At 44.0% G+C, this 27,655-nt stretch overlaps 1 protein-coding gene across 5 annotated transcripts in view; it reads left to right on the top strand.

Moving 5' to 3' along the window:
* Positions 1-27,655, top strand: part of LOC120897374 (cyclin-dependent kinase 14) — a 137,767-nt gene that overhangs the window by 85,866 nt on the left and 24,246 nt on the right. For all 5 annotated transcript variants that reach the window (XM_040302216.1, XM_040302215.1, XM_040302219.1 and 2 more), the window contains 2 exons: positions 4,716-4,910; positions 25,687-25,883. In XM_040302216.1, coding sequence (XP_040158150.1) covers positions 4,716-4,910; positions 25,687-25,883 — 392 coding nt within the window. The remainder of the gene's footprint in view (positions 1-4,715; positions 4,911-25,686; positions 25,884-27,655) is intronic.

Raw genomic sequence — 27,655 nt, 5'->3', positions numbered from 1 at the left:
TCCCAAACATTATTCCCACGACCGCGAACCGAAGAGCTCCCGGGACCAGGACCTGTCACGTGCAATTTATTCTTCGAATCACTGCCACCATCTTGTGGGTATTTAACGTTATCCTTGCAGATAGTTACTAGCTGAGCCACTCCAAAGAAGAGGACAACAAGAAAAAGCATGGAACGACAAAGCCAAATTAGTCCTGTGCACGAAACATCAATGGATTCGAGAGTAATTTAATAGAAGATTTTCTTTGATTTTGATGTCCCAACGTTTGCAGGAACGACTGGAAACGACCACTGGAAAGCCACACAACCAATCATCAGTCCCTTTGGTAACTTTAAATGGGAAACTTTTTAGCTGGCACAACAATAGCCCTAACCTAATCAACGATCAAACCATCCCGAGAATCGAGCAATGGCCGGTAGACCGTCTTCAAACGGCCATTTGAAAATTGTGATTTTCCTCCACCTACATTAACGTCTCGCAAGATAAATCGGGGCTATAGGAGAGCTGTCATAGCACGTGCCGGGCTAGTGGCTAATCAATGCATAAAATGGATATGGTCAAGCCGCAGTGTGGGAAGAACGATCCTTCTGATAAAACTGGGAGACCAAGTTATTACACAGGAAACCAATCAAAGCGAAGTTTTCGTTTGCATACAGCCAAACGCTTGATCGCCGTTGGTTTCCAGGAAAAAGGCTAACTAATAACATTTCTCTCGCTCTCCCTCTCTCTCGCTCGGTTTCGTTGTTGACCTTTTCCCTATAAAACCATCCTGCAAGGGAGTCAGCGTACAACGGTCGGGGTACGGGGAGTTGTTTTCTGGCGAAATGTTTGTGTGCTAGCGCACATAGAGCGCACGTCCATCTGAATAAACTCATCCACATTCTCATTCCCCAGTTTGCAGCCTCAAGCTCTGCACACCGAGAGTGGCCATTTGGGCAGCAAGGCTGACCATGTTTGCATAGGTTCTGTGCTGATTTCAGCAGCATCCTACACTCAATCCTCATATACCATCCCCAGCGTCATCCAACTGGCCATGTTTACTCGTATTTTCGCTGTGTCCGTGTGTGTGTGTGTATGTTTGTGTGCCGGGGCTGTGTACACGCTGTGTCCTATTTTTGTTGCCTACCTACGACGTCGGTTCGTGGTGTATCCTGTTCACATCCTGTTTTACGACGCTTGTATGCCGTTGGTCCTACGGCGGGGCAGACACAGAGGTTTTCTGTGTCAAGGATCAGTGAAGTGTTGAAAATGAACTGCATACACAAACCAGAAACGACTACCGCCATTTAACACATCTCATGAAACACGGTACAGGGAGAGAGAGAGAGAGAGCGAGATAAACTAGAAGCGAAAGTTCATTACTTCGTAGCATCCAACGGAGAGGTCAGCGAGGTGCAGCTCTGGAGTATCAGTAACCGGGATGCAATCGTTAGCACCGGAAACGGTTACTCTAGGCACTCTGAACGGTCTCTGTGTGTGTGTGTGCCATGACAATCCCTGTGCCCTACACAAACGAGACACCGCTGCACCGTGGCAGTGTGGTGTAAATCCATTTAAATTTAAATTTCCATCATCCTAATACCACCACGTCGACATCTGGCCGGATTATCCGCTCCCAGAGCAGAGCACACGACGCGTGGAAGCGAAGGTTTTCCCGATGACTTTGCAAAACGGTTGCTCCCGTGCTCCACCACCCGGCCATCTGCCCGGCTCGGTTGTTGGGGGCAGGTAATTGACCCAGTTTTTGGTTTCCGCTTGGTCACGCCCAAGGACCAAATCCCTGGGATGCAGCCCTCACTCTCTCTCGCAGTTGTGTCCTTCGCGCTCTTTCAATATTCCAGTGCTAGTACTGGTAGGTCCAAGGGATGGTGAACTATTCCGAAGGTAGCTCGTTAGTTGGATGGAACTGATGGAACACCCAGCTCGGGACATTACACCAACCTGTGTGAAATCCCTGATAGGCCAATTTCGACCCGATCCTGTGCCGTATCATGCTGTCATCTTCAGCGAGCGACCGCAGAGCGACCGGAAGAGGCAACTGTAGACTCCCACCACTGCTCGATTGCCCGTGGAGACGATTATTCATTCATGCAGCTTTCTTTCCATCCTTGGCTATTGCTATTTCCGCCGCTACTGCTTCTATGTGCGGTTTAGGCAATGGATACTTCCAGGAAGCTGGTTTTTTTTTGCTGTGTCCGTGTAGGTGGACTTGTATTAGGAAAGGTGGGACACTTTTGTGCTTCTGCTAGTCCTGGGGGCGTTCGCTCTATGCATAGCATATCAGACGCAGCCACCGTCTCGTTAGTCTCGCGCTGAATGAGGCAGGGATGCATTACATGACCTCGTCGAATGTTCAAGGACTTCGAGAGCGAATTGACGGCGCGACAAAGGCACCTCTGCGCGCTATAGAAGAGAAAGCAGAGCCTCTTAAGGTCAAGTGTTTGTGTACAGAGCAAACACATGTATGGAACCTTGTACGGGCTATTTATGCGACCCAGAAACAGCATCATTTTGTCGAGTGAAGTCGTTTGAAATGAAAATTATCAAATGCTAATATTGTATGTGCCTTATTCCTTACTAAAATGCTACCGTTACATCATTCATGGTAAAATAACGCAATTTAGATGCATTTTTCCCTTCATTTTTATGAAATAAAGGTTCAGATAACTAAGCATCCGCTAAAGCAAACAAACCTTGACAGAAAGGATGTTGTTGATGGAGGGTGAACAATCGCCGGGGACATTATTTCCACCACCACCACCACTTCAAGCAGCAGGAAGTGTCATTAATCAACGGTTGCTTCCCCGAGGCGTCCCGCTACGCGAGGCCGGTGTAGGCTGTCCTCTGACAGCAAATCCACGCGGATAAATGCCTGATGAAGTCTTCCACGCGTGAAGTGAAAAGTGGTTCAACCCACCGAAGGACCGAAGGATAGCATGGGTGTGGGGGCACCTCAAATTAAAACGACACAAGAGAAAAGCAGGAGCAGCAGAGCAACGTCTCGCTACACGCCCCAGTCAGTGTCCCTTTTTGCAATGGTGTGGAAGCGTTGTTACATTTTTTTACGCGTGCACATCGTACGTTTGCTGCTGTCGTTGTGATGCGGGATTTTTACACATTGCTGCTGCTGCGCTTACTCTCTCTCTCTGTCGGGCGACAATTATCCTGCGTTCTGTTTTTGTCGCATTTTCCCGCTGCTTGTGTAAAATACAACTTGCCACTTGCTAAATGGCTAATCGGAGAGTGCTTTTTTGCGATGGTACTTACCATTATCTCCCGGGTTATGCGTTATGGGGCCGCCGCCGGTCGGTGAAATGAAGTCCCGCAGGCCGGGGCCGTTACGTTTGCTGGCAGGACGAATTGCGACACTCGAGAGGATAATTTAGCACGCGAAGTGGTAGGCGAAAGCAAAGTTTACGTTTTGTGAAATTATGTGCTTTTGTTGTCTTTGAATAGGGAGCTTTTATTTTTTTTATTTTGTATCAACATTTGAATGATTGTAAGCATTTTTCTTAAATTTTATATTTTATTTGACATTAAGTTACATCTCTTTTAAGTCTCATCTCTTTGGATTAGGAGTGAAAGATACTTTTTATAGAAAAGTTCCTTCTTACTGAAAACAAAAACATTGAGCACAGAGCACAACATTCAAATATTGTGTTAAAAAATAAGCAATTAAGAACAAATGATACTGGGGCCCTTCACGATTCTAGTCAGTTTTTTGGTTTTGTCAGAGTTTGACAGTTGGAGACTGAAATCATGTAAACACTACTCCATACAAAACCACACATAAAACTAGCCTGCAATTTTCAGTCTAGATTATTCTAGCCTCAAAGCTAGAATTAGATTCGAGTACCTCCTCGAAAAATGGCAAAACAAGGTGGTGATTCCATTTATCCCAAGGTGCTTTAAAAAGATCTGGTGATAGAATCCACAATCAAAATGAATGTAGTCCATGTAGGTGGTCTTTTATAACCAAATTTGAATATCACTTTTTGACAGGATGGGTGAAAATTTATGTTCAAACACGCTTTCTGGAGACTTGACGACTCTTAAAATCTTCATACAGAAGCAGACGCGTTAAAAATCAGCCTTCTAAATTCATACACCTTTGTATAAGCCCACCTGTATGTTATACCCACTTAGATAGCTGCTCGAAAACTGCTATACAATGCAAACAGCCTGAAATTTCGATTTTTGACAGGCTGAAATTTCAAACTACCAACTTAAAACGGAAAGGACCCCACTGATAGTATTCCTAATCAAATGCTCCAGAATGCAAGAAATCATTCAAGCATTCATTGTTCAGAATGATTATCTTTTTTTCTGAATTTAAGTTTTTCTTAGAGAAATTATAAGCGAATAATCCTATTCATGTTTATTTTCTATCAAGCAAGGGTGACAAACAAATTAACCTTGTGTCTGTCTCGTAAGCTCCACATCACATAAGCTCCCGAAATCTCAACTCTTTGTCAGATACCGATGATGTACAGCTCTTCCCTAACCGATGCTATGTCAACAGTCTTAAATTAAAAGCAAACAAGAGCCCTGGCAAACCATTCCTCAGCGTTTACAAGCAGATTACAGCTACGCAGCTAATAAATTACAATTCACAACACCAGTGCACGTAGATGAATTTTCGTCTTGCCCTCCAAACTTAAATATGTTTCCATATTTTCATTACTTTACCTCTCGCTTTCTCTTCCCCTATACAGCGATATCGCGCGAGGAAAGCGACGACTCCACGCAGCAGAACAACCACCATCACCTTCCGCACCATCACCATCATCACCACGGACATGGTCACAATCGTGGCGGTAAAGTGCCCTTCAACGGTTACACATCCGAGGAGTACCTCGACCGACTGGAACCAAACGGCAACATCCCGGCCGATAAGTCCTACAGCAAACGTAAGTGGAACTTCGCGAACGGGGAGGGCAGGGGTACATGATGCTGACAGGTTTGCGCGGCTTACTTTGACAGGCCTGTCAACTGATGCGGGGTATGGGTTTCCGAATTTGTTTGGATTTTGATCGACTAAGACAGTACTTGTGCGATTTTTTAAGTAAACAAAACAGAGTTTATAGCATTACATCCACGGCAAAAATGAAATCCTTTCCATTTTTCTACCCAATTTTCTGGTAAGAATTTTTCCACGGGCTTTGGTTTTTTTCCCTTCCCTATCCGCACACTGTCATCAGAATCAACGCCTTAGGAAAACATCCCCCCATAGTTCAGCAATCGCCTTCGATGATGTGTCTGTCGCTGTAGCAAAAACAAACTTCCTGTTGAAGCGCCTCACCATGATGATGGTTTGGAAGCAAAATAAAAAAAAAGGCCCAGCCCTGTCACACTAATCTGTTTTCTTGCGCTTAAACACACCGTTTTTGTTTGCCGAACCATTTTGAATGGCACGAAAAATCGAAGCACGAAACACGGTGTCGTCTTCCGTGGTTGGGAGGTAGAAGTTTTCCTGCCACGTCTTCTGTGGCATTATGTGAGGCGAAGAAGGGAATAAAGTTTACCCTCCCCTCGAGGTTGGCAGTTACGTTACTGACAAAGAGTACGTCTCTAACCAGGGGCACAGGTTCTTTCGCCCTCCAAAAAAACCAAAGGAGGTAAGGAAGTGCTAATGGTTTTTCTAACTTTTTTCTCCCCCCTCCCTGCCGTCTTGCTGGTGCTACTTCTTTCCAAAATTTGGTCCAAAAATTATGGAGACAACAACACGGGTGGGGCAGGCTTCTTTGTTTCGGGGCCGTCTCGTTGCTCTTCAGGCGAGCAAATTACAATCACGATTACGAAACGAAAACTCTTCCGGCTTGCCAGGCCATCCTTAGGCTGTTTTCTAGGCTCTTTCTTGGTTGCTTTGCTGCACATCCCCCTCCGGAAGGGTGGAAGAGGGCAAATAACAATGCAGCGAGGGAAAACAATGGCAAGAAGTGGCCACGTGTCTGTCTTGCTGTTTCTTTTCCGAGACAAAAGTTTCATCACATGCGTGAAGACGAAGTGGTACGAGTTTGGGTTGTAGCCGTTATAGTAGCGAGAGTTGTCGTAAATCGATTTTTTATTGATTTTTGCCATAAAAGGGAATACATCCTTTGGAGAGTCGTTGCATGCAGCATGATTACACCGACGTGGATTGTTATTATTTTCAATAAAACAACTATTGTGTTCTCGCGCAATGTGTTTTGGGAAAAATGATTTTCTTTTGCTCTCATTATTTTACCTTATTCTTTGCTCTTTTTATCGCAAAAAGATGTAATTCTACCAGCTCCAATCGATTCGCTGGGAAATTTTATGCATAGAGTGCTGTATATATTGTTCCTATAGCACAACCTTTCCCATACCTGCGGGAGCACAACTGTACGCCATTCCATTTTTCCCCAAAAACCAAAGCCAACTCTCACCATTATTTGAGTGATTTCTGGCCCGTTCGTACTCCCCACCCGTGCAGCCGATATGCGACGGGACGAACGGGGACGGTGCGAACATGTGCAATGCGCGGCCAGCATAAGGCTCCAGGATATTTTTATCCGAGCGCAAATAAATTTATGATTATGGCTCGAGTCGCATAACTTTATCGCAACAGCGCCAACATATATAAAACCGTAAACATGGCGAAAGCAACTCGCCGTGTGTATGTTTGCGAACCAAAAAAATAAAAGGAACGTTCTAGTGGTATCAGCTCTAGAGCGAGCTTCATTGATATCGAGCCAAGAATTGGGTGTGTGTGTGGGGCCACATGAAAGCACTTGGCGAGGTTTGGAGTTCGCCATCGAACGGAAGGGTTTCCCCGAGCCGAGGGAAAAACGGTTTTTTTTTTGGGTTTTTATTTCTTCTTCTGGATGGCTGAATTTCTTGGCCGAAAAGCAGAGATCGAAGGCGAAGCAACAAAGCAAGGCAGAGCCCCGTAACTGAATCTAATGAAAGTGAATGGGTGACAATATTTCATCCCGATACACACACACGTACATCGGTCCACACTAAACGACATCCATCGACTGTGGAGGCACGAAACTCCATCCAGTGTGTGTATGTGTACGTGTGACTTAGTAGTAAGTCACAAAGAGCCAGTAAATAACTGGCGTCTAGTTGTCCCGTCAGTTCCCGACCGCCGCTGCACGGCGTTGTTGTTGTTGTTGTGTGCTTTTGCGTCGCATTCTTGTCGTAGATTTGGCAGGATGAATGTGTGTCGTAATAGATAAAGTGAAATTTATGCTAAAATTCCTTTTTCTGCGGTTGTAATACAGACATTCGAGCGATTTGTGAGCTTTTTAGTGCCTTTAAACCTTGAAATATGGTCTTGAAATGCTCAATCCAAGCTGTTTTGTATGAAAACTGTTTTTTCGATGCAAAAACACTTTTTTTTGGAAGAAAACTTTTCTCTTTTCGGTTATTATTTTCTCAAATTAATGCAATTATACCTTTATTGGTCCCTTACACACCAAGACCAGAACATAAAACCGATTTAATCCGATACGACCGACACCTTACGTGAGTGCAAACTTAACGCAGCGGTGAACTTTTGGCGGCGACAGCTAAGAATTATTTCCAGCACACTACTGCCACCATCATCACCACCGGGAAACTAATCGGTGTTACTACTGTGCTGTGTGCAATAAACTTTCATTTCTTTCACCAGAAAGGTGGAAGTCGTAACAGGTCCTTTAATTTACTTTAGCCTTTCTGTCGAATGTTTTTGGCGGCAACTTATTATGTTTTGGTAGGTGGCAAGAAAGAAAACCGGCAAAACAAAAGTCGATTTTTTGTGATGAATTAATTAAAACTCGGTTTTACGCTACTTTTCTAAACCCACCAAATGTCTGGAAGCAAACCCAGCTCAATCTAGGTGTCACGGAAAGAAGAAAGTATAAATACACCGATTTTGAGTGTTCGTGGCACTTTGAAGGCTTTGTTAGGAGCTTTCGTGGCTCTAAAATGGGCAGATGGAGAACGATTACGAAAAAACTGTTTACAACATCAAAGTCGTGCTTGCTTTTCCACTGAAAGCCCTTCCGAAGTAAATGGTTGTGAAAAGTGTCGTTAACAGGTTAATGGGTGACCGTTTGCATAAAAACGTATTTAACGTTTTGCTATAATTCTTTGACCAAATGTTCGATACCTCTTTTTTTGGCCTTTAGTTGAGTACGAATATAAATTTTCCATTTTTATTTCCTTACAAAAAGGGTGTGGAGAAGATGGAGATCATAAACACTAAAGGTTTTTTTTAAAGGACCAAAAGTTTCCGTACCACTCTGCCACTTGTGAAGCTTAACCGTATCTGTTCAAGTCATAACTAAGCAAGTTTAGCTCGACAGTTTTCCCCCGGAAACCCTGGACGACAGTATCGCGGCTGCTCTGTGGACGCGCTGAACGTAAGGATGTAAATTATTTTCTTGAAATGTGACACCCAACCACCCACCCAAGCTTCCACTACGCACTACACCGTGCGGTGTTAAAAAGGCGTCGTTATGCTTCGCGGGCCGAGATTTGCCCGTTGGTGGTGCGCCTGCAACGACCGGCCAGGAGAGAAGGTCACCAGATTTACGGTGCGTCGTTTAGGTGGAATTTTATTTATGTCTGTTTTTGAACAACTTTTCTCGGCCGGCAGGTTGCTCGGTGCTTGTCACCCACCGCGTGTCCCCGTAGCTTACGGGGAGGAAGGTGGACGGTCACGCACGGACACGGGCTTCATGCTGTGCTAAGCCGTTGAAAAGGTGCCACACTGAGCTCTGTGTCCCAACGCTCAACAAGTTTTAGGCGAAGACGACGAACCGGTGGCACGATTTAATGGCCCCATTTTGTTAACCAAAAGAGCTTATCCTTAAGTTGGAATGTTAAACGGCTTGGCGAATTTGGCTTTGAATTGTTCGTGTTTCTTTAACTGAAAGAATCTGGACTTCCGTGGAAGAGAAGATCTTTTTTTTTACTTTCAACGTACCTTGAAAACGGAAATTGTGCTTTGATTGTTCGCCATTCGAGCACGCGCTCCAGGAAGTGCTTTTAAACACAAGATCCATTTCATCTAGCTGAGTTGTTTCGTGCGGTTTTTGCCGGAGTTGGTTCAGCCCCCCCTCCTCCATCGCTTTCGATTGTCACGCGTCGTCCGCCCGTCTCACGGCTCAATTTCGCTGCGCGCTCTGCTAAATGGTTTCTCGTTCCATTAATTTTAATTAATCACTTGACGGTCGGTGGCTACGCTTGAAAAACCGACCGGTGAGTTCTCGCTTCTGGCCGGGAAAGTTCTACAAACGCTAAGGCATCATGAAAACAACGTGCTTGTTACTGCTGCTCGCTCCTGTTCTCGGATGGAGAAGCCCGGTAGCTCACTCGGCCGGCAATCTAATTGGAAGCACTTTGCGTGCTTTGTGTTCATTAATTTTGCATTCAATTCATTTCCGTACGCGCAGGTGTGAAGCCGGGGCCAGCACAAATCTCGGGCTTTATTAATGTTGTTTTCAAAATTGACAAAATGCTGGGACGAGATTTGTGTGAAGACTGTTGTTGTGCCAAAGTTCCAAATTGTTTTCAAATATCGGTTTGTTTGTGTTTTAGGTTTTGTGATGTTAGCTAGCAACGATGTTCAATGTATCGACTGTATGCATCGATAGTTAATTTTAATTTCATCCGGATTCATTCCATTAGTGAAACATTCATTTTCGTTACCGATTCGGCTCCATTAAAACAAACGACCCCCTGCACTCCCGGGATTCCTTTCGATGCTCAAATTGAGGCCAGCAAGCGGATCCGGAGAAAGAGACGTTATGTTTGGCACTGGAATTGCTCGATGCCATTTTCAAATTAGAATTTGTATAACAATGTATATGTGTGTGTGTTTTTGTGTCCCTGGGTTGGGCATTATCGAGTTCCGTGAAAGTTGTGCCATGCAATTGCCGGAACGAAAAAAAAGTTTTCCCCGCACGCTTGCGTACACGTACGTTTAGCTTTTTTGATGTTTTCTTCGAAATTACTGAGGGTTTTTTTTATTCTTCTTCGACAAAGCATGTAAGCACTAATCGGTATCAATGGTTGTTTTTGCACGGGGGTGGTAGATGTGGTGGAAAATTCGCAACTTTTTCCCTTTTTGCTCCACGATAAATACACTTCCCAGAGGGTGTCTCGTACGCTCGAAGTGTCATTCCGGAACTCGTTAAATAGACATTTTTCCTTGTTTGTTGGGAATGGCAAAGCAACGGCAAAGAAACGAGCAAAGCTCGTGGAAAAATACCTTGTGTCGAAGTAGAACCGTTTGGCAGATGCCATTTGGCTGGTGCACGTGGTAGAACTCTGGTAGCAACGTGGTACTTCAAACAAGATTCTCCAAAAAAAAAACCCTTTCTACGCTCTTTCTCTCTGGTCTCCACACCATGGAGACAGTACACTGGAAGCATAAAACCGGTCTAGACTGGTTTTATGTTGTGAAGTTCTCTTCAATTTCTGCACGGTCCTGTGCACCGACATCCCAGCCCCGGGGTTTTACGCCTACGAGATAGTATCGTAATGCAATATTCCGCTCTGTCCTCCGTAAATGGGAATCAGAAGTTGTTTGTACCTTTTTGCCGTTTGGTTGATTAAAGTTTGTCCACTTTTGATGCTTGGAAATGGGACGCGGGACATCGACAAGGTGGAGATATGATTTCTATTCTACCCGACCGACCGTGGCACCATCTTATGCTACCATCTTTAACCTCCACTTGACGACGTTCCGACTGCCACTTAAAATACATTTTCAGTCCAGGACACTTGACGCTGACGTTGGTTCGGCTGCCGTAGCTTGTGGTGCGATTCTTCAAAAAGGCACATCTCCAGAATATCATTGCTGGGATCTGCGGGACGAGTGAAGTTATTACCTAAGTACTAAGTAGTAATCCCTCAGAGGCGGCCGGGTTGCCTGCCGTTCTCGTTGGCTGGAAGCAAAAGTTATCCCACGACAACGTGCGCCTAGTTTAATATTGTAAGCTCCAGTGTTCAAGATGCTATGAATTCTCATGGGGATGGAGCAACGTGGTCGTTGTGACAAAATCCCAAACAGACTAGCACGCCGCTGCCAAACTAAAATGTAAAGTCGACTCGCCGAGCTGGAAAGTTAAGTGATGTCGTGCTGTTTTGGAAAGTTTGGCTAGAGAAGGTGGCCGAAAAAGCAAGTTGGAGAAGAATACGCAAATTTCTATGCATAAGCATCGGTGTAAAAGTTGACAGTATTAAGTGCACCACGAACTCCTCCACGGCAATAGTTAGCGCTAGTTACAGCTCCAGTTCCACAGAATCGCAGGAAAGTTGTTCGGTAGGTGCTATGAATGTTGCTCACAGTTGTGCTGTGTTTGGCCATAAAGATTAAACGATCGGAGCTGCCAGCTTAATAGGATGATAAACTGTTTATTTCAATTTAATGCCTTGGCCTTGGAATTTATGTTTAAAAACCTTCTTGTAAGACAATAATCGTCCTTCAGTTCGAAAGATATCACCCACAGTGTTTTTACAACATGCTTCCATTTTTGTAGACAAAAACATACACAACCTACACCTGGTTCCGCCATTCAACAGTGCTGAGTCGAACGGAACCGGCCAACCCTCCAAAAAGACATCAATTATTCATCGGATCAATCTTTATTAATACGCACTTTTTGACACGTGATTTGCGAAACGAACAAGACAGGACCGTGATTGGCTTTGGCACGTGATGCGGAACCTTCCCGTGTATCCAAGAAGCGAACGCGGACGACGTGTGCATCAAATGGCAGAAAGCAACCATTTCCCTCAAGCGCGCCTTGCTTTACAGCCGATGTATTTTCTTTCTTATTTCAACAATTCAGTTTGCTGGTAGCTGCTTGCAGAGGAAAGGAGTAGCAAAATCGATTTGAAAACGCAGTCCCGCTTTGCCCGAGAATCGATACCTGTTCGCAGGCCCCTGGCGCGTCCCTGGAGAGATCCCCGGAGACGACGCGTCGGAGTTCTGCACGCGTCCGCCTAGCGATTGGAGGGGTGTGACTGATGGGTTGTTCGGTTGTTCAAATTCAATTCCATTCCTGGAAGAGAGACAACAGTTCCTCCGGTGTGGAATGTATCTTGAATTTCCGAATTGTTGTTGTGTTTTCTCCCTTGATTCCTGCGCTTCATACACGAACTTCAATTTACCTGTGGTGTGTGTGTGTGCGCGCAAGCAATGAAGGAATCGAAGCGAGCTTCTCAAGGAACTAAAGGAATGTGTACGGTCTTTGTCTTGCTAGCGATGGTCTTGATTGGATGGGAAATATATTTCCGCACGGGGGGTTTAGGGATTGAGCCGAGCCGAGCACTTTATCTTTTCCCATTTTTGGCAAACTTTCCCGCCCTCCACGTCCACACGCCACACGGACATCCCACAGGAATCGATCACTCAATTGAATTGATTTTGGGGGCTTTGGTACACGCATCGCTGCATGTAGTGTAGGTGCCCGGTTTTTGGAGGGTGAAAATGGCAACTTCCTAGACATATGTTGCGCCCGTGTGTACACGCGTATGCATGTTTGTTAGAGCGGTGAGCAACTAACTAATCTAATCAGTGTGAAACGTTATCCTGTTGTGGCCCGGTTGGAGGCGGCAATCAATAAAGGATTTGATTGCCTGGAGAATGTGGCGAGGAGTTTGGCAATGTTGCAGCGTGCCGTGCCAGCATGATCGATTAGCAATCAAAGGAGAGCTGCACACGCTTGCATTTAATTAGGGTATCCTGCGGTACGTTCATAGGATTTTAATTCAATTTCATTACGTTATATGGTCAGATTTGGTAAGAATTTTGAAGTATGATATAAATGCATATCAGAAAAGACATTAATAATCCCTAAAAAAGTTGGTAACATTAAAGTAACATCATCCAATAATCCACTACGATCATACCAGCCGGAACTTTAACGATGATATCTTTATCGGCCAACGCGAAACGTGACCATGGTTTGGAGCGAAACGATAATAACGTGCCTGTACTTCGTTAGCCGGAACGGAAATGGTTGCTGTACCACACACCTCTCGCAGAAAAGTGCCGTTTGCGTGTGTCACAACTGCGTGTGTCTGGCACGAAAGTCTCTCGGGAGTTGGAAAGGCGATGGAACCGCTTCACTCACCGCTAGAACGGGCTACATACGCTTATGAATTACTATAATATAAATTTTCATTCCTTTCAAATTATCCGACATCGCCAACGATCGCTGCTGCACCCTCCACGAGAACTACGAAGGAACGAGCGCTACTGGCAGAGGTGTGGCGCGTTCTGTCAGCATCATTAAGATTGGAATGGATGATATCCAATCGCTTCTTGAACATTCTTCGATTAAAAGAACGAGGAGCTACGGGGAGGGAGGGTTCTCGACATTTGCTGTCACAACACACACAAACCGGCACTGTGCACCATTTTCTCAATGCGATAGATTTTCATGCCAGTCAGTCAGAGTAACGGACGATCGTTACTAGCGCGTGGCGTATTTTCGCTCTACGATTTGAGCTGACATTCTGACGAAATGTCCCGAAATGACCCGCTTGTCGGCGGCAACCGTTGTCGCTGAAGTTGTTCAATCGATATGAATTTATTTTCATCATAATTTGTTATTGGCGTGTTTGGTTGCGGCAGGGTCCTTCTTAGAAGCTGCTTCGCTTTCCCTTTGCGTTGCTACGTAGATGCCAATGCAAATTAGATTGTGTCCGTTCGATATGTTTGGAATATGATTTTGAGTTTGTGTTGTTTTTTGCTTGTTGTAAACCACCGCACACCGCACCAAGTGTTTACGTATGCTGACGGCACTTTAATTTATTGCTGCGTGTGCTATCAATAAAAAATAAACAGCACAGATTGATCGTTTGATAGGAAAGCTTCATACCGACTTGCTGGTAGTAATTAAGTTCACACGAGAGAGAGAAAAAAAAGATAACCTTGGAAAAATGTAAATGAAAAGCTAGTCAAGTCGTTGGAACCAACTTTGCCTTCGATGTTGTTTTACGCTGTACAGAGAAAGTAAAGCACAACTGTTCACTGTTATGCAACACTACATCTTTATTAGAACGAACAGATGGAGTTTTCCCTCTTTTTGTGTCCTAAAAAACATATAAATTGTACCAGTTGGCTGTCATAGAGCGCGAAAGTGGAACAAATTTTAACGAAATTGGCAACAAGAACAAGAGACACACCCGGCAATCGTACAACAACGCTTATGGCTGCACCTTCGTTACGCTGACTGTGTGCTGCAATTTGCTCACATAAAAAAGGACGGGGCAAATGTTTACTCGGAAGTGGAAAAGTTTAGTAAAAACAATTTTGCTCTACTCCTGCAGCCAAAGATACCGGGAAACTGGGACCCGCGACGACGATGGAAACAATCGTACATCAAGCCACTTTACGAGCCGCAGCAGCGAGCTCGGGGTGAAATGCACCCGTGGAAATTAAAACCGGCGCCGCGACTGTGCTGCGAGTGTGCGGCCTCGGGCGTGCGGCACGGGATATCCGGCAAGCATTGGGTGTACGGAGAGATGGGCAGGTTGAATAGTTCATAGAACGTAGAAGATTGTTTCCAAGGGATGAAATGCTCCATTTAAACATTTTGAATCCCAAACAATTTATTTAGATTCCAAATTCTTTTGAGTATTGTTTATTTATTTTGTTCAAGCAATAGCTTTATCAGATTTTTACGTTTTTATTAGAGATTTGAGAGGAGTTCCGAGTTCTCCTTCCCCCGAGGGAGTTCCTCTTTCCCCAAATAAATCATTGGATTTTACTCAGCTCGAATATTTTTTATGAACCTTTTCACTATTATTCATTTTTTTCTGACTCACAGTTTTGGAACTCTTTTCACAATGCTTCGAGGAGTATAACCTCTAAAATATGAGAAGCTCGCCCTATAGAATGAGCTAATTTTATCTTTAAAATGAAATTAGTTAGACGATTTATACAGAGGTTTGATTTCTAATAAATTACTTTGCCTGGTCTGCCCTTAGAATCGGTAAATAGTTTCCTAACAAAATTAATCACTAGTCGAAGAAGAATGAATGATATTAATTTGTAAAATAATGAGTCTCTGTTCGATGAAGGAGTTAAATCTCATAACAATTGCAAATAGATTTGTTTGGTGAATTATTGCTCAAATCAAACTAAAAGAAGTGAACTAAAGATTTAATTTCCAATAGGAATTTCATAAATCTTATATATCGCTTTCAAAAAAGTAATTAACAGTGTTTATTTTAATATTAAATGAGATCATTTACTTTCACTGAAAATACATTAATGCACCTGTTCTACACACTTTTCTACCCACAACCGTCGGTGTTCTTGAACTATCGTTCTCATCAGACGACACTCGCGCGCGCGCCTCCTTGCTGCTATCTTTTATGCTTATAAAACAACTCTTTTATTATCAACCTTCCCCCGCAAAAAAAAACACATAAAATCGCAAAAAATACTAACCCTTGCCGAGAAACAGAGCGCACCCACATTAAATCGTCCTGTGTGCAGTCGCGCTGTAGTTTCCGTCGCCTCTTTTTTTCCATTTTGCCTCCTCCGAACTCCTCCCCTGTCGCGGTACAGTAATGTTTCGCAGTTGCAACTCGCTAACTGGAGAGTGCACACAAAAAAGAGGACGTCAGACAACGAACCGACACAGCTCCCACGGGAGGAGTGGGAGAGAGCGAGCATAAATGGTATGCCTAACGCGCGTGCACACTCTGCCGGATGCAATGACATCACTTTCCTTCTATCCATTGTGCAGAATTGCATTGTTACACGGGTGCATTCGATGCAAAAGAAAACAACCAACTGTACCGGGGAAGAGGACGCCGCACAAGGAGGGCTCTCTAGCAAACCCCACACATCCACTTCAAGCAAGCTTGAGTCAGACACTTCCGTTCGGTTCGCTTCCGGATTCCCCAGAACGCCGGTGCTTGGTGTGGTGTATTGTGCGTTGGAGTTTTGGTTTTTGTCGTTCAGATCAGGCACGTTCTGTTTAGGAAAGGCAGCAGGGGAGTGTTGGTCCTGTCGCTACAATAAAATGTCACAACTTTATGCGGGTGGTTTGGAAGGGGTGAAATTCGTACTTTATTACTGTTTGCAACCCTAGTGCACGGGGTCTGGCAGCGAAAGTGTGTGCCGGCGGCTGGCTTAACGGAGTGCCGACGGGACATAGCAAAGGGTGTTGTCGCGCGCCGACGGGCGTAAGTTAAGCTCCTGCTTAAATATGCACCAAGCAGCAAGCGCGCACCGTTCGAGGGCAGTGCAGTGTGTGCACACCAAGAAAGAGAGAGAGAGGGAAGGAGAAAGGAAAAACACAGAGCGATAGTTTGAAAGCGGAACACAGCTTGAATGTAAAACTGTCGGGATAATGGAACCGGGCGATGCTGGGCGTTAGTGACCCAATTTCTCCATTATGCCAGTGTTATCCCGGTACGCGTCGCAGATTCGTTTCACCGTGACTGGGCGTCTTTTTTCTTTTTGTTCGCTGGCTTACACGGCAGCCGTAACAGCCGGTGATGAATTTGCCATGCAAATTAGGTTCGTCGGCCGACATAGAATGGGCGCGGCGCAAATCAAGGAGGTTCAAGAATTAAATAAATCATGACACCGTTAAATTCTTCCCTTCGCAGTTTGGGAAGGGAGCTTTTTTGTGGGAGCGTAAAAGGCCACAACGTGTATCTACAAGCTCGGGAACATTTTATAAACTGACTCCCGGTTTGGCAGCACCCGCCTACATGTGGGTGAAGGTCGTTAGCTCTGTTGGCGAACTTCCATTTTGGTACATTCTTTCATTTTATCGTGCGCCATTTTTTCCCCCTCTTACCTCGCGCTATATGAAATGATTGGGGCGCCATCAGGGATACGCTGGAGTTGGCGCAATTTTCGCGCCGACTTCCACGGTCTTTGTCGTGTCTTGCTGTGTGTAATTGTGTGTGTGTTTTTCGGTCGAGTGAAACAATTTGTATGAATAAATCATACCCATTTGTGCCCCGTTATGAAGCTTAACCTGCTAACAGAAGCTGCTTTATTCAGCTCTGATGATGCTAACACGTTATTGGGTTTTAGACGAGCGTTTTATGTGTGTGTGGGGTCTTTGTTCCTTTGCTCCTCTGGGAGTTTGTGTGTGTGCGCTTTTTAATCATACTGAAAATGTGTAAGCTTTTCCAAACCTGCAATCTTCTATGATACAAAGCTTTTGGTGCTCTTTTTTTAAATTAACCCTGAAAAAGGGTGTGTTCGACATAAACCGCCACCGCTTCCATTACGCGTCGAAAGGGATTGTAAAGACAGCAAGAAAAAAAAACGAAAGAAATTTATATGCACAGAGCTGTATGTACTTTTTATGTCTTTTAGGGAAAAGTTTGGTGAAATGATGGGAGAGTATTCTAGCAAATTCTGTAGATTGTTTTTCGGTGAGTTGTGTCTATTATTCTCATCGGTGATGGCAATCTCATCTCGGAAGCTTTTTACGGCTTATGAGGCCATTACGAAAGCAACTTTCAGGGTTTGGTGAGAGAATCACATTGCTAGAGGTATCTTAGGGTATCGAAAGAAATATAAAAACATGAATTAGTGTTCTTGCTTCAATTATTTCATCTGTATGGTTGTTTCCAGTGCTGCAAAATGCCATGAGTATCACGAGATTTTCACCAAAGAAAACAATGAACATATCCGTGGTAGCTTGATGCTCATTGTTGATAGTCAATAAGAGTGCGTCATGATATGCTCAACACGACATGTTAATTCTTGAGTCCAATACGATACTCTGACTGACATGCTTAGCCATTGTTTCAGTCATCAACACTCATGACTGAAACGAAGCTTTAATCAGCTCACGTACACCATTGAGATGATCAGTGACGATACTCAAACAGTTGAAGAATCAATCACATGCTTGGTGACATTTAGTTTAGCACCCAACTTTTGGCCACTCACTTGGTCACGACATTCTTGTCGGCGATAATCACGACGTTCTTGGAATATACTTGGAGCGTGGGTTCTAACAACAAAATGAGCATGCTTTCTCCCTCTATCTGTTTTGATTATCTGTCAGGTCAAACAGAGCGAGAAAAAATGCTCATTCTTGGAACCTCTCGCACGCACCGCATATCTCCCATGACCATCGCGACGATCAACGACTGAAAATATCGCGACCAAGTGACTGACCAAAAGTTGGTTGCACACAATGTCACCAAGCATGTGATAGTCGCACCAACTGTTTGAGGCTCGCCTCTGATCATCACAGTAGCGCTGATATGATTTTGTTTCAGCCGGAATTGGTCATGACTATGCAAAACTGACCACAGTAAAAAAAAAGTCATGACATAGTGACTGACCAAGCGATGGTCGCAAACATGTCACGAGCATGAATTGGTCACACCAATCGTTCTGAGTATCACCTCAGATTATCATAATTGAGTGCGTGTCGCTGATATGGATTTTGTTTCAGTCAGATTTTTTTTTTTCTGGTATTGGGGCCCTTTACGATTCTAGACAGTTGGAGGCTGAAATCATGTAAACACTCCATACAAAACCACACACAAAACTAGCCTGCAATTTTCAGTCTAGATTATTCTAGCCTCAAAGCTAGAATTAGATTCGAGCACCTGCTCGAAAAATGGCAAAACAAGGTGGTGTTTACATTCATCCCAAGGTGCATTAAAGAGATTTGGTGATGGAATCCAGAATCAAAGTGTATGTAGTCCAGGTAGTCTGTAGCATCCATGCTATCGCATACCCGTTTAAAGCATGAATGCTAACAGCCGGGTAAAACACTGCACATGCGTTCCGTGTTTTACTGCACACGCGGTTCCGTGTTTTACCATGGTGGTCGCACCACCCAAGCTGGAAATAAACAAGGAAGACCTCCAAAGTAGGTCATAAATAAGGAAGAACAATTAGCATAAGAAACGCATTAGACCTTAAGCAAAACATTGTAAATTGTAAAAGCCCACCAGGAAGGCGACCCTCTTGACAAACATGCGTTTGTCAAAGCGCATCAAGTTGCGAAAGAGAAAGTTACGAGCGTAAACATCTGGTGAACAAATGTGCGCTAGCTTTCTTAAAATGGGAGTATAAATAAAGCTATCAGAACGGACAGAAGGTCAGTTCTGATCGGACATAGGATCGTACATCTTGTCCCTTCAACTCACTTATGAGCAGTATTGTCCCCCTACCCAAGGTAAGGCTTTACTGTCTCCAACAAACGCACCGTGTATCAGCTGGCCGGTCAGCAAAACCCCAATCCGAAAGGTTAACGTATGCGAGGTGGCATAACGTCGTTCCCACGGTTTAGCATAACTGGAAGTCCGCTTTTTTACCTGACGCATCACATTGATTTCAATTGTTACGCAAGGTCAAGTTCGATTAGTTTACCGCGCCAATCGCGAAGTGCTAACTCAGCGCTGCCACCAGGCCTATGACGCGAACCCGTACCGAACCTACAACAATAATTCCCATCGCCACAAGTCTCATAGCATGTTTTTTATTATCAAATTTGAATATCACTTTTTGACAGGATGGGTGAATACTTTTGTTCCAACAAGCTTTCTGGAGGCTTGACGAATACACAAAACACTCTTAAAATCTTCATTAAGAAGCAGAAGTGTTAAAAATCAGCCTTCTAAATTCATATACGTTGGGATAAGCCCACCTGTATATTATACCCACTTAGATAGCTGCTCGAAAACTGCTATACAATGCAAACAGCTGACAGGCTGAAATTTCAGCGTACGAACTTGAAACGGAAAGGACCCCATTGACAGTGACATTTTGCAGCACTGGTTGTTGCTTTTATCTTCATCATAAATGTATATCTTCTATTTTATTGATTTTTGGACTTGCCGGCAATTAAAGCAACTAAAAGGATATTAAAATATGTTCACTATTTAATGGTAAAGCATGCATCTCAACTTTACACATATTCTTATCAAACGATTAATCTTTACAATGAATTGAATCTTCCTGTTGTACATTAAGAAGAGTGACAAAGGAATGCGGAGGAAGTACTATACTAAAGCTAGAAAATAAAGATAGGAGAAACATATTTTCAGTTACCAGTACAAACAGCTCTAAGCCGGTCTGGTGATACATTCGTCAACTCGTACGACTTAACAACATGCCCGTCGTGGGTTCAAGCCACTAATGGATCGTGCCTGCATGCTTAGGACTGACTATCCTGCAATGGGTGATCTCTGTCAAGTCATCTATCTAATTTCGATCAAGTCACTGAAAACCAAGTGGGCTCACTAGTGGTACTGGCAGGTATAAATTCGTGTTTTTTGTGTGTTTCGTTAATTAAAGTGTTTTTTTACTATTTAATAGTACATGACATGGTTAAAAAAATATACATCTGATTCGTAAAAACTACTGTTTTCACCCACTGAAATGGATAGTCCATAAAGCAATGGCATGAATAAACTACTTACGTCAATGGTTGTTAACTTCATTTTTGTCAATGTGGCTAGCAACTTCAACCCTTCATGCAACGTTGTTCCTTCCACTCATTATATACCTTCATATTAAGCCACTTTTCGCCGAAATTTTCAATCCTCACTGTTACTTTATCAAATTAAAGTGTCCCAAAGACATCAAAAGCATAAATTCTAAAGCCTGTAGCTCAATGCCCGAAGTCTCCGGAACACATTGTTTTGAGCTGGTCGTACGATGTCACTCGTTTCAAGCTTCGTTATATCCCTGGTCCAGGCGTGTCCGGTTTTGAACTTCGCATCAAAAGCGGTCGATGGCATTATCAAACATCCAAGAAGGGAGGAAAGATGGTACAGAAAATGGGTTTAAGCTTCTTTGTTGTGTGTGTAAAAAACAGTTGGTGCAAATGGTAGCCACTTTCAGGACAATCGGCTTCGTTTTCGGTTCCAGTGTGTTGCGCTTCAAACTACCACCACCACTACTTACTTCTACTGTTCCGCTAGCGCGTCAGTAACGATTCTAACCGGGAACAATATGACCTTCTCGGTGTTTTGCCTGCAGGCAAAAACGGTTCAGCGAATGCCCCCTACCAAACGCCATGCCATTTCGTTCCATCCCACGGGCTCCCCATTCTTACGGCGGTCATTCCTGCTTCGACCGCCGAGCCATCACCGTCCTCCAGATGGTAGATGATAAAATGAGAAAATGGCATTCACACTGTGGCCCCGGAACGGTGATACCGCAAATGGGCAACGGTGTCGATGGGGCGCGAAACGAAACGCATTCTGTGGTTCGTCCGATCCCTGGCGGCCATCGAGAATGATGTGTGAAGATGATAGTCAACTCCTCATGGCTGTAGAGTTTGTGTGGATAAACAAAACCAGCAGCAAAAAAGTGACCGACGGCCCACAGAAACCTTACCTCGACCACGACGGCAGAGCTCGAATAGTAAAACCACAGAACGGTTTCAAATCGTCAAGCGAAGGCGTCCTGGCCAAACGGTGTGTCTAGGGGAGGGTGGAAATCCCTTTTCTACCAATGATACCTTTTTTTGTTGCTGTCTTTCACTGTGTGAAGGGACATAAAAAGAGGGAGGGGACAAGAAAACACATAACCAGAAAGGAAGAACGCGAAACGGAAGGATCATTTTGAATGGTCATTATTTTTTAGAATGCCCGCAGCCAAACTGGCAGGGGAATGGTGGTGGGAGCGGTGACCTTTACGATGCTGATGGGCTCCCATTTTCCTGGGAAACGCTTGGCCAAAAGTGTCCGTCATCTGTGACCAAATGATCTGGGCGCGTTTGTGTTCCTGGCGGGATGGGCCTGGATCCTGTTTTGGCGTCAAGGAAGAGGATGGGTTAATCGAGAATTAAAGAAGCAAAAGGAAGCGTCACAAAAGCTGCAGTTCACGGTCCCCTCCCGAATCCTTTCAGGGATGTGTTTTGTGTCAATTCTTTAGATTTTCTGGACAGGAAACGTATTTTTAATCCGTTGGGTGCTGGAATTATATTTCGTTATTTTTATTTCAATCCTTTTCGAAAGATAAAAACGAATTAAAATATAATTAACTATGCTAACGTCACGTGCCTTTCCTTCTGGAAGCAGCTCAAACTAAGGTTTTGTTTTATTTTCACTTAAGAATTCCACACGCACACAACTTTCATTGGCATTTAATAGCTAACCTGGTACATCGTTATGGGTTTTCTTTTTTAAATGTTTATTTAATTTTAACGACGCTGTTCCAGAATCCTGCGACCGTGTTGTCCTATCACACGACACACATACACACAGCAAGACATTAAAAACAAGTCACCGTGTTGAAATTGAAGCTTCCCCAATCCATCGGCTGCTTTTCCTGTCCGAAATAACAAAATGATTCAAAACAAATCTGTGTAAAAAAAAAACAGGGCGACCTAAATGCCATCCCGAACCAGATGCCACCGACGAGCCGACCTGGCCGCTGTTTAACCGCAGCTCGAAAAAAAGAAAACAAACTTTAGAGCAGGAAAAAAAATGATACCCATTTGGTTTATTGAGCGCCATTGGAAGGAGCCATTTTCATCCCACTAAGTAGCACCATTCCGTGCGACACCTTTTATGTGTTCATGGATGTTATGAGTTTCTTTTTTTTTGTATCTCCTCGTTTCCTGGAATAGCTAATTTGGATGTTGGAAGGGGAAAATGGATGCCTTTTTTCCGTACCTATAAACACCTCACAATGACTCCTGCTAAATAGGTGGCAATCGTAACTCGCGTTTGCTGCTTATCGTAATAACTGGCGACAAATCGCCATTTTTGTTCCGAGAAATGATTGGGAATGGGCCGTGCCATAGGAAGGGAAGCGAAATTGAAATATCAAAAGGAAGCAAAATGAAGAATCAAACGCGTGCAAATTAATTGCATGCTTTTTATTGCTGTCGTCTCTGTTTTAATTTCCTTTTTGTGGATCTTGTTTCACTTCCTCCGTGCAAGCTGACGGGGCAGTCCGGATTTGGACAGCAGATCTGTTGTGCTGTTGTGCTTGCTGTTGTGTGCGTTTTTAATGGATTTCACTTCCTGATCGCAATCTCCCTCCCGTTGACAAAGTACGAACTTTCAATCGCAACGATTGATTGATTTTTTGTGTGTTTTCGGACGGAGCAAATAAAATTAAATATTTTACAGCGTTCATCATCATCATCGTCACTTATTGTCGCATGCGTCTTTTGTGTCATGCAGCGCAAAGCGAAGCTAGAAGCAATTAAATATCGCCATTTTAAGTGAAAAGAAGAACGATCTCCTCCTTTCCCTGGCGACAGCAGGCGGGAAGTTCATGGCGAAAAAAATGGTGAAAATTATAAAAGCTCTCATGGAAATGGTCGCTGTGTTCCATTACCCGGCGCAATCGATCGGCAGACAGGCCCATTAAGTAGCTTATGCTTTTTCTGCGACTGTTTTCCCCCCTGTAGGTAGGAATAGAGAAGAAAAACTCCCAAGAACACCAGGGAATCGTAATGCCGCCGCCGGCACGAGTCGTGGGAAGCATTAAAAATTAATCAATAATCCACGGTAATGGAAATTTATTGCGGATCGGTACGCAAATAGAGCTCGCGTGCGCCCTATCCCCCAAAACCACCCCACCCCTGGTTGAGGTTGGTGAGTGGGCGGTAGTGTAGGGAATAGCAGGGAAGGAAGAGCTGGTCGCTATATTTGAAACCAAATGGACAGTGAAATTGATTTGTCGGAATGTGGGCCGGGATCTGGAGATTTTTATGCTTGCTTTCGCTTCTCTTCCTTCCTCCACACCACCCGCCTAATCACGTCCAAAACAAATGCATATGGAAGGAACGAGCGCGGAGCGGGTGGATGGATGAGCAGAAGATGGTAGGGAATGGTAATGGTGGTCATGCTGTAGATCGCGCTCTGTATGTTGCTCATGTTTTGTGGTGATTTATGGGCGGCTGTTCGTTAGCGGTTTGATATTCAGTGGCTTAGATCACAGTGGCCGCGCGTCGTTGCGTGTGTACGTGCATATGATTGTGGTGGAATTTTTCCGGATCGGGAAAATCCGATTCGATTAATTTCACACTCAATTGGGAAACCCTGGACCTGCTGCTGCGGTAATAAATCGTGGGCAAACGGGATGGACGAGCTGGTTCGTTGAATTTCAAAACCAGAGAGATTAAAGTTCTTTGGATTGGAAAAGGCGCAGCATTTAGCTTGCTAATGGGTTTTAATTGAATAAATCATCAGTTTCTTACTATAGATAGTAGCTGTAGAATATTACAGTGTTGGGGAGGATTTGTTTATGCTTTTTGATATTTTAAATAGGCTCTAAAATACTGTTGAATCAACTGTATAGCTTATTAGACTGAAAACAGCCCATTAGTTGTGGAATAAATGAAACAGTAGTTCAAGTGATATTGAAAATTAGTGATTGAGTAAAACATAGAAAAATTTCGAGTAACAAATAAATAATATAATTAATTATAATTAAGTTTATGTTTTTTACGCAGTTTCTCCTTTTAAAATCCTATAAATACTGTTCTGCGTAACTTGATGTAAATCCCAATACCCACTTCATCCCTTATCCTTGACCCTTAACGAGTGCGCTTCCGACGGTAAAACATTTCCAGTTCTTCCATCGATGAATAATTCCTTTCTCGATAAAAGCTCTCAGCGCAAAGAACGCTGGCTGTGCTGGGCCACCTCTTACCACTGAACGGCCGAACCTTACTTCGTAGTACTCATCATTTCCCCTCCTTTCCATGCAAAAGATCGAACCACGGGCCAGGTATCATAATGCTGTATCGCTGCGAGTCAAATTTCCTTTCCCTCAACCAGTAGGTAAAGCGCCCGGGAGGAAAAATCACTTCCGGCAAGCACGATGCGAATTAAATTTAGCTCCCGGTTACAATTTTCCACGAAACTACTACCACACTCGTAGAATGGCCGGTGGTGGTGTAAATCCGCGACGTTCTGCGTAACACTGCAGCCGAAGCTTTCTTGAAGATGGAACCGGTTTCTTCGAGTTGGCGAGCAGCGATCAGAGTATGAAGCGAGGGAGTAAATGTTGTTATAATCCAGTTCCTGGTTGAAATATCCCAGGGCGCACATAGACGCACACAAGCACTCGCTTATACCTTCCCTAGGAGAGCACCAAGATCCTGCCGAGTACTGTACCTACCGGGCTCGGTGGTAGTTGATACAGCAAACAAATTAAGCTGAGTGAATTTCTGCCAGGAGGTTATAAGATAAATATTTGTCCTTGCGCGGAAGGGAAGGTTGTGATGAGTGGGTAGTAGTTGCAATATTCCATCATTGCTCCAGGCGTACTGGCAAGCAAGGGGGGGATACATTTACACTTGCCCGTACACTTTGCCCGCGTAATGCAAATCGCGCTTGACGGTGGTGTGCTGTGTGTTTCTTTCGGATGGCACTCCTCCTTCCCATCACTTGGGCATCGATAATGTTTGAACAAAGTGCAACTTGTACATTCGAGTTGGCAAATTGTTTAACTGCGTACACTTTACAGCACACTCCAGTCGGTAGAAGGAGTGCGGAGTAGTGCAGTGTAAATAACACAGAACGGAAGTTGTGCTTGCCCGATGGCGGCAATCGGTGTTTGAACAAGTTTGAAAATTGATGAAGTAATCAAACCGCCATAATTCCGGCTCACGCAAAGTTGCACTGTTTGGACAGCAAGGGAAGCAGCATCGTTACGCTACAAGCGACGATATCCTATTAGGACGATAGTTGAACAACATTTTCTTACTGTATTTTTTTCTCTCCTCTTCATACTTTCAGATTGGAACAGAGTAAGCGATCACGAGCGCGTCCATAGGCAGCTGTCGGTGTCGTCCGACAGCAAGCTGCTGGACGACGACATCCGGGAGGAAACACGTGTGATAATGCGACCTAAGAAGCCACCCCGGCCGAAATCCGAAGTGTTCTTGAACAAGCACGACCCGCACCCGAGAAGGAAACGGTTTAGTGCATTCGGGGTAAGTTGTTTTATTTTCTCGTGATTGTATGGACAGCTTTGAAAGACAGTTGTGACAGTAGTGCGCCCTATTTTGCGAACAAGAGGATACTATTTACCGTTGCGCCAATCCCCTTTTTGTGAAACGACGTATAACTTCTGGTGAGCTCATCAAAACACACTGCAGAATGGTACGATTAATCATCTGCAAAGTTACAAAACTTTCGCGACAGCATTTACATGGAGTGAAAGGGAAATATTTTTTGTAATATCCTTTCCCGTCAAAGTACAGTGTCAGTGAAGTACCAAACATGGCATCCCAAAGCAACGGTCTCGACAGGGAAAGGTACTTGCCCAGTGGCACACATCATCAGGGGGGTAAACTTTACTCCATTCAACGTACATACGTGAGCATAATGCGCACTTTTTACTCCATTTTGTGTGTGACAGATTGTTTTTTTTTTTCTCCCTTTAATATACCATCACACTGTCTGTTTAAATCCTTTCCCTTCGTGCCTTTGGAGCTTTGCCGGAACAGTGATGCACGACAAATGATGACCTATCCGTCCTGCTAAACCCATTTTTCCACCAGCTCTAAACGCCAGCACACGGGCAGCCGACGGTGATGAAAAAATGGGACAAAAATGTCTGCTTCATTCTTTGTTCATTTGCATACGAAAGCTACCCAAAAGTTGTGCTGGGGTTTTAGTGCTTTTCCATTCACGGGTTTGTTTGCTTTCTGGCGCCGTTTGCCTGTGCCTGCACTGCTGATGATAGGGGATTTTATGTAGCCAGCGAAGGGCAAACAGTGTAAAGCGTACTGCCGGAGGTTGATTTAAAAGCGATGGTGCATTTGCGAAAGCTTCTTTTGCTGATGGTTGGCTTAATTTTAACACTTGCCGATGTGTTGTGCTGCATTGTTTTATGATTCCGGGGGAAGTTAAGCTAGTAAGTTACGCTTTTGTCTTGTTTCTGTTTTCTGTTTTTCTTTCCCAAGTTTTTCTCATTTCTTTGCATTTCCTATTTAAGCTCGAAAGTAAGAGCACCTTGAGCATAATAAATGTATGATGATGTGTGTCTGCATGCTCACCAAAAACAAACAATTCCTGCTGATTGCACAACTGGGAGCACAAATCATCATAAACTCTGAACGGGTTTGGGGTAAAATGTGAAGGCAAACGAATCGTTTGCCGCAACGCAAAGTGAGAAAAGATAAACTACACTTCTCAACAGAAAATTGAGTACGTGAAGCCAGAGGGTAAGGTACGGCTGGGTACGAATCTTGCCTCATAAATGATGCAATACGATTCGAAAGATGGTCCAATTGCTTTCGTTATCTTAGTATTTTTTGCACATTTTGCCTCGTTGTGTTCAAAAAAGTTGAAAGTATGTGATGTTGTTTGAATATTTAGTTTTGTTCAAGTTAAAGTAAAATCTTGAAACTTCATTCGTTTTAATTTGAAGAACTTTATTGCTTCACGACAAACAATAATTTATTCCTATCAACATTTTATTAAAACTTTAAAACTAACACCGACCACACACACCAATGCCCTTTCTAAGGATGTCGCTCAATCAGCCGCAATTGTACGCAAGTGCCAACTAGCGCGCGCGTGTGTGTGTGGTTTGGGTTGACGGAGGTGGCTAAAGAATTGTGTGGCATTCAAACTCGTCGAGAGCTTAACTTTTTTACCATTTTACTTGAGAGCGTTTGAATAGTCTGGGAAAGTTTTCCAGTTCGTTTACCATTGCTTTTCGAGCTCAGCTGCTCCTCTGCTTCGGGGGCTGTTTTCG

Source organism: Anopheles arabiensis, chromosome 2 (assembly GCF_016920715.1).
Source record: "Anopheles arabiensis isolate DONGOLA chromosome 2, AaraD3, whole genome shotgun sequence".
In the NCBI taxonomy this organism is placed as follows: Eukaryota; Metazoa; Arthropoda; class Insecta; order Diptera; family Culicidae; genus Anopheles; species Anopheles arabiensis.
The sequence above is the reverse complement of the archived record's forward strand: the minus strand, read 5'-3'. Positions and strand labels throughout refer to the sequence as shown.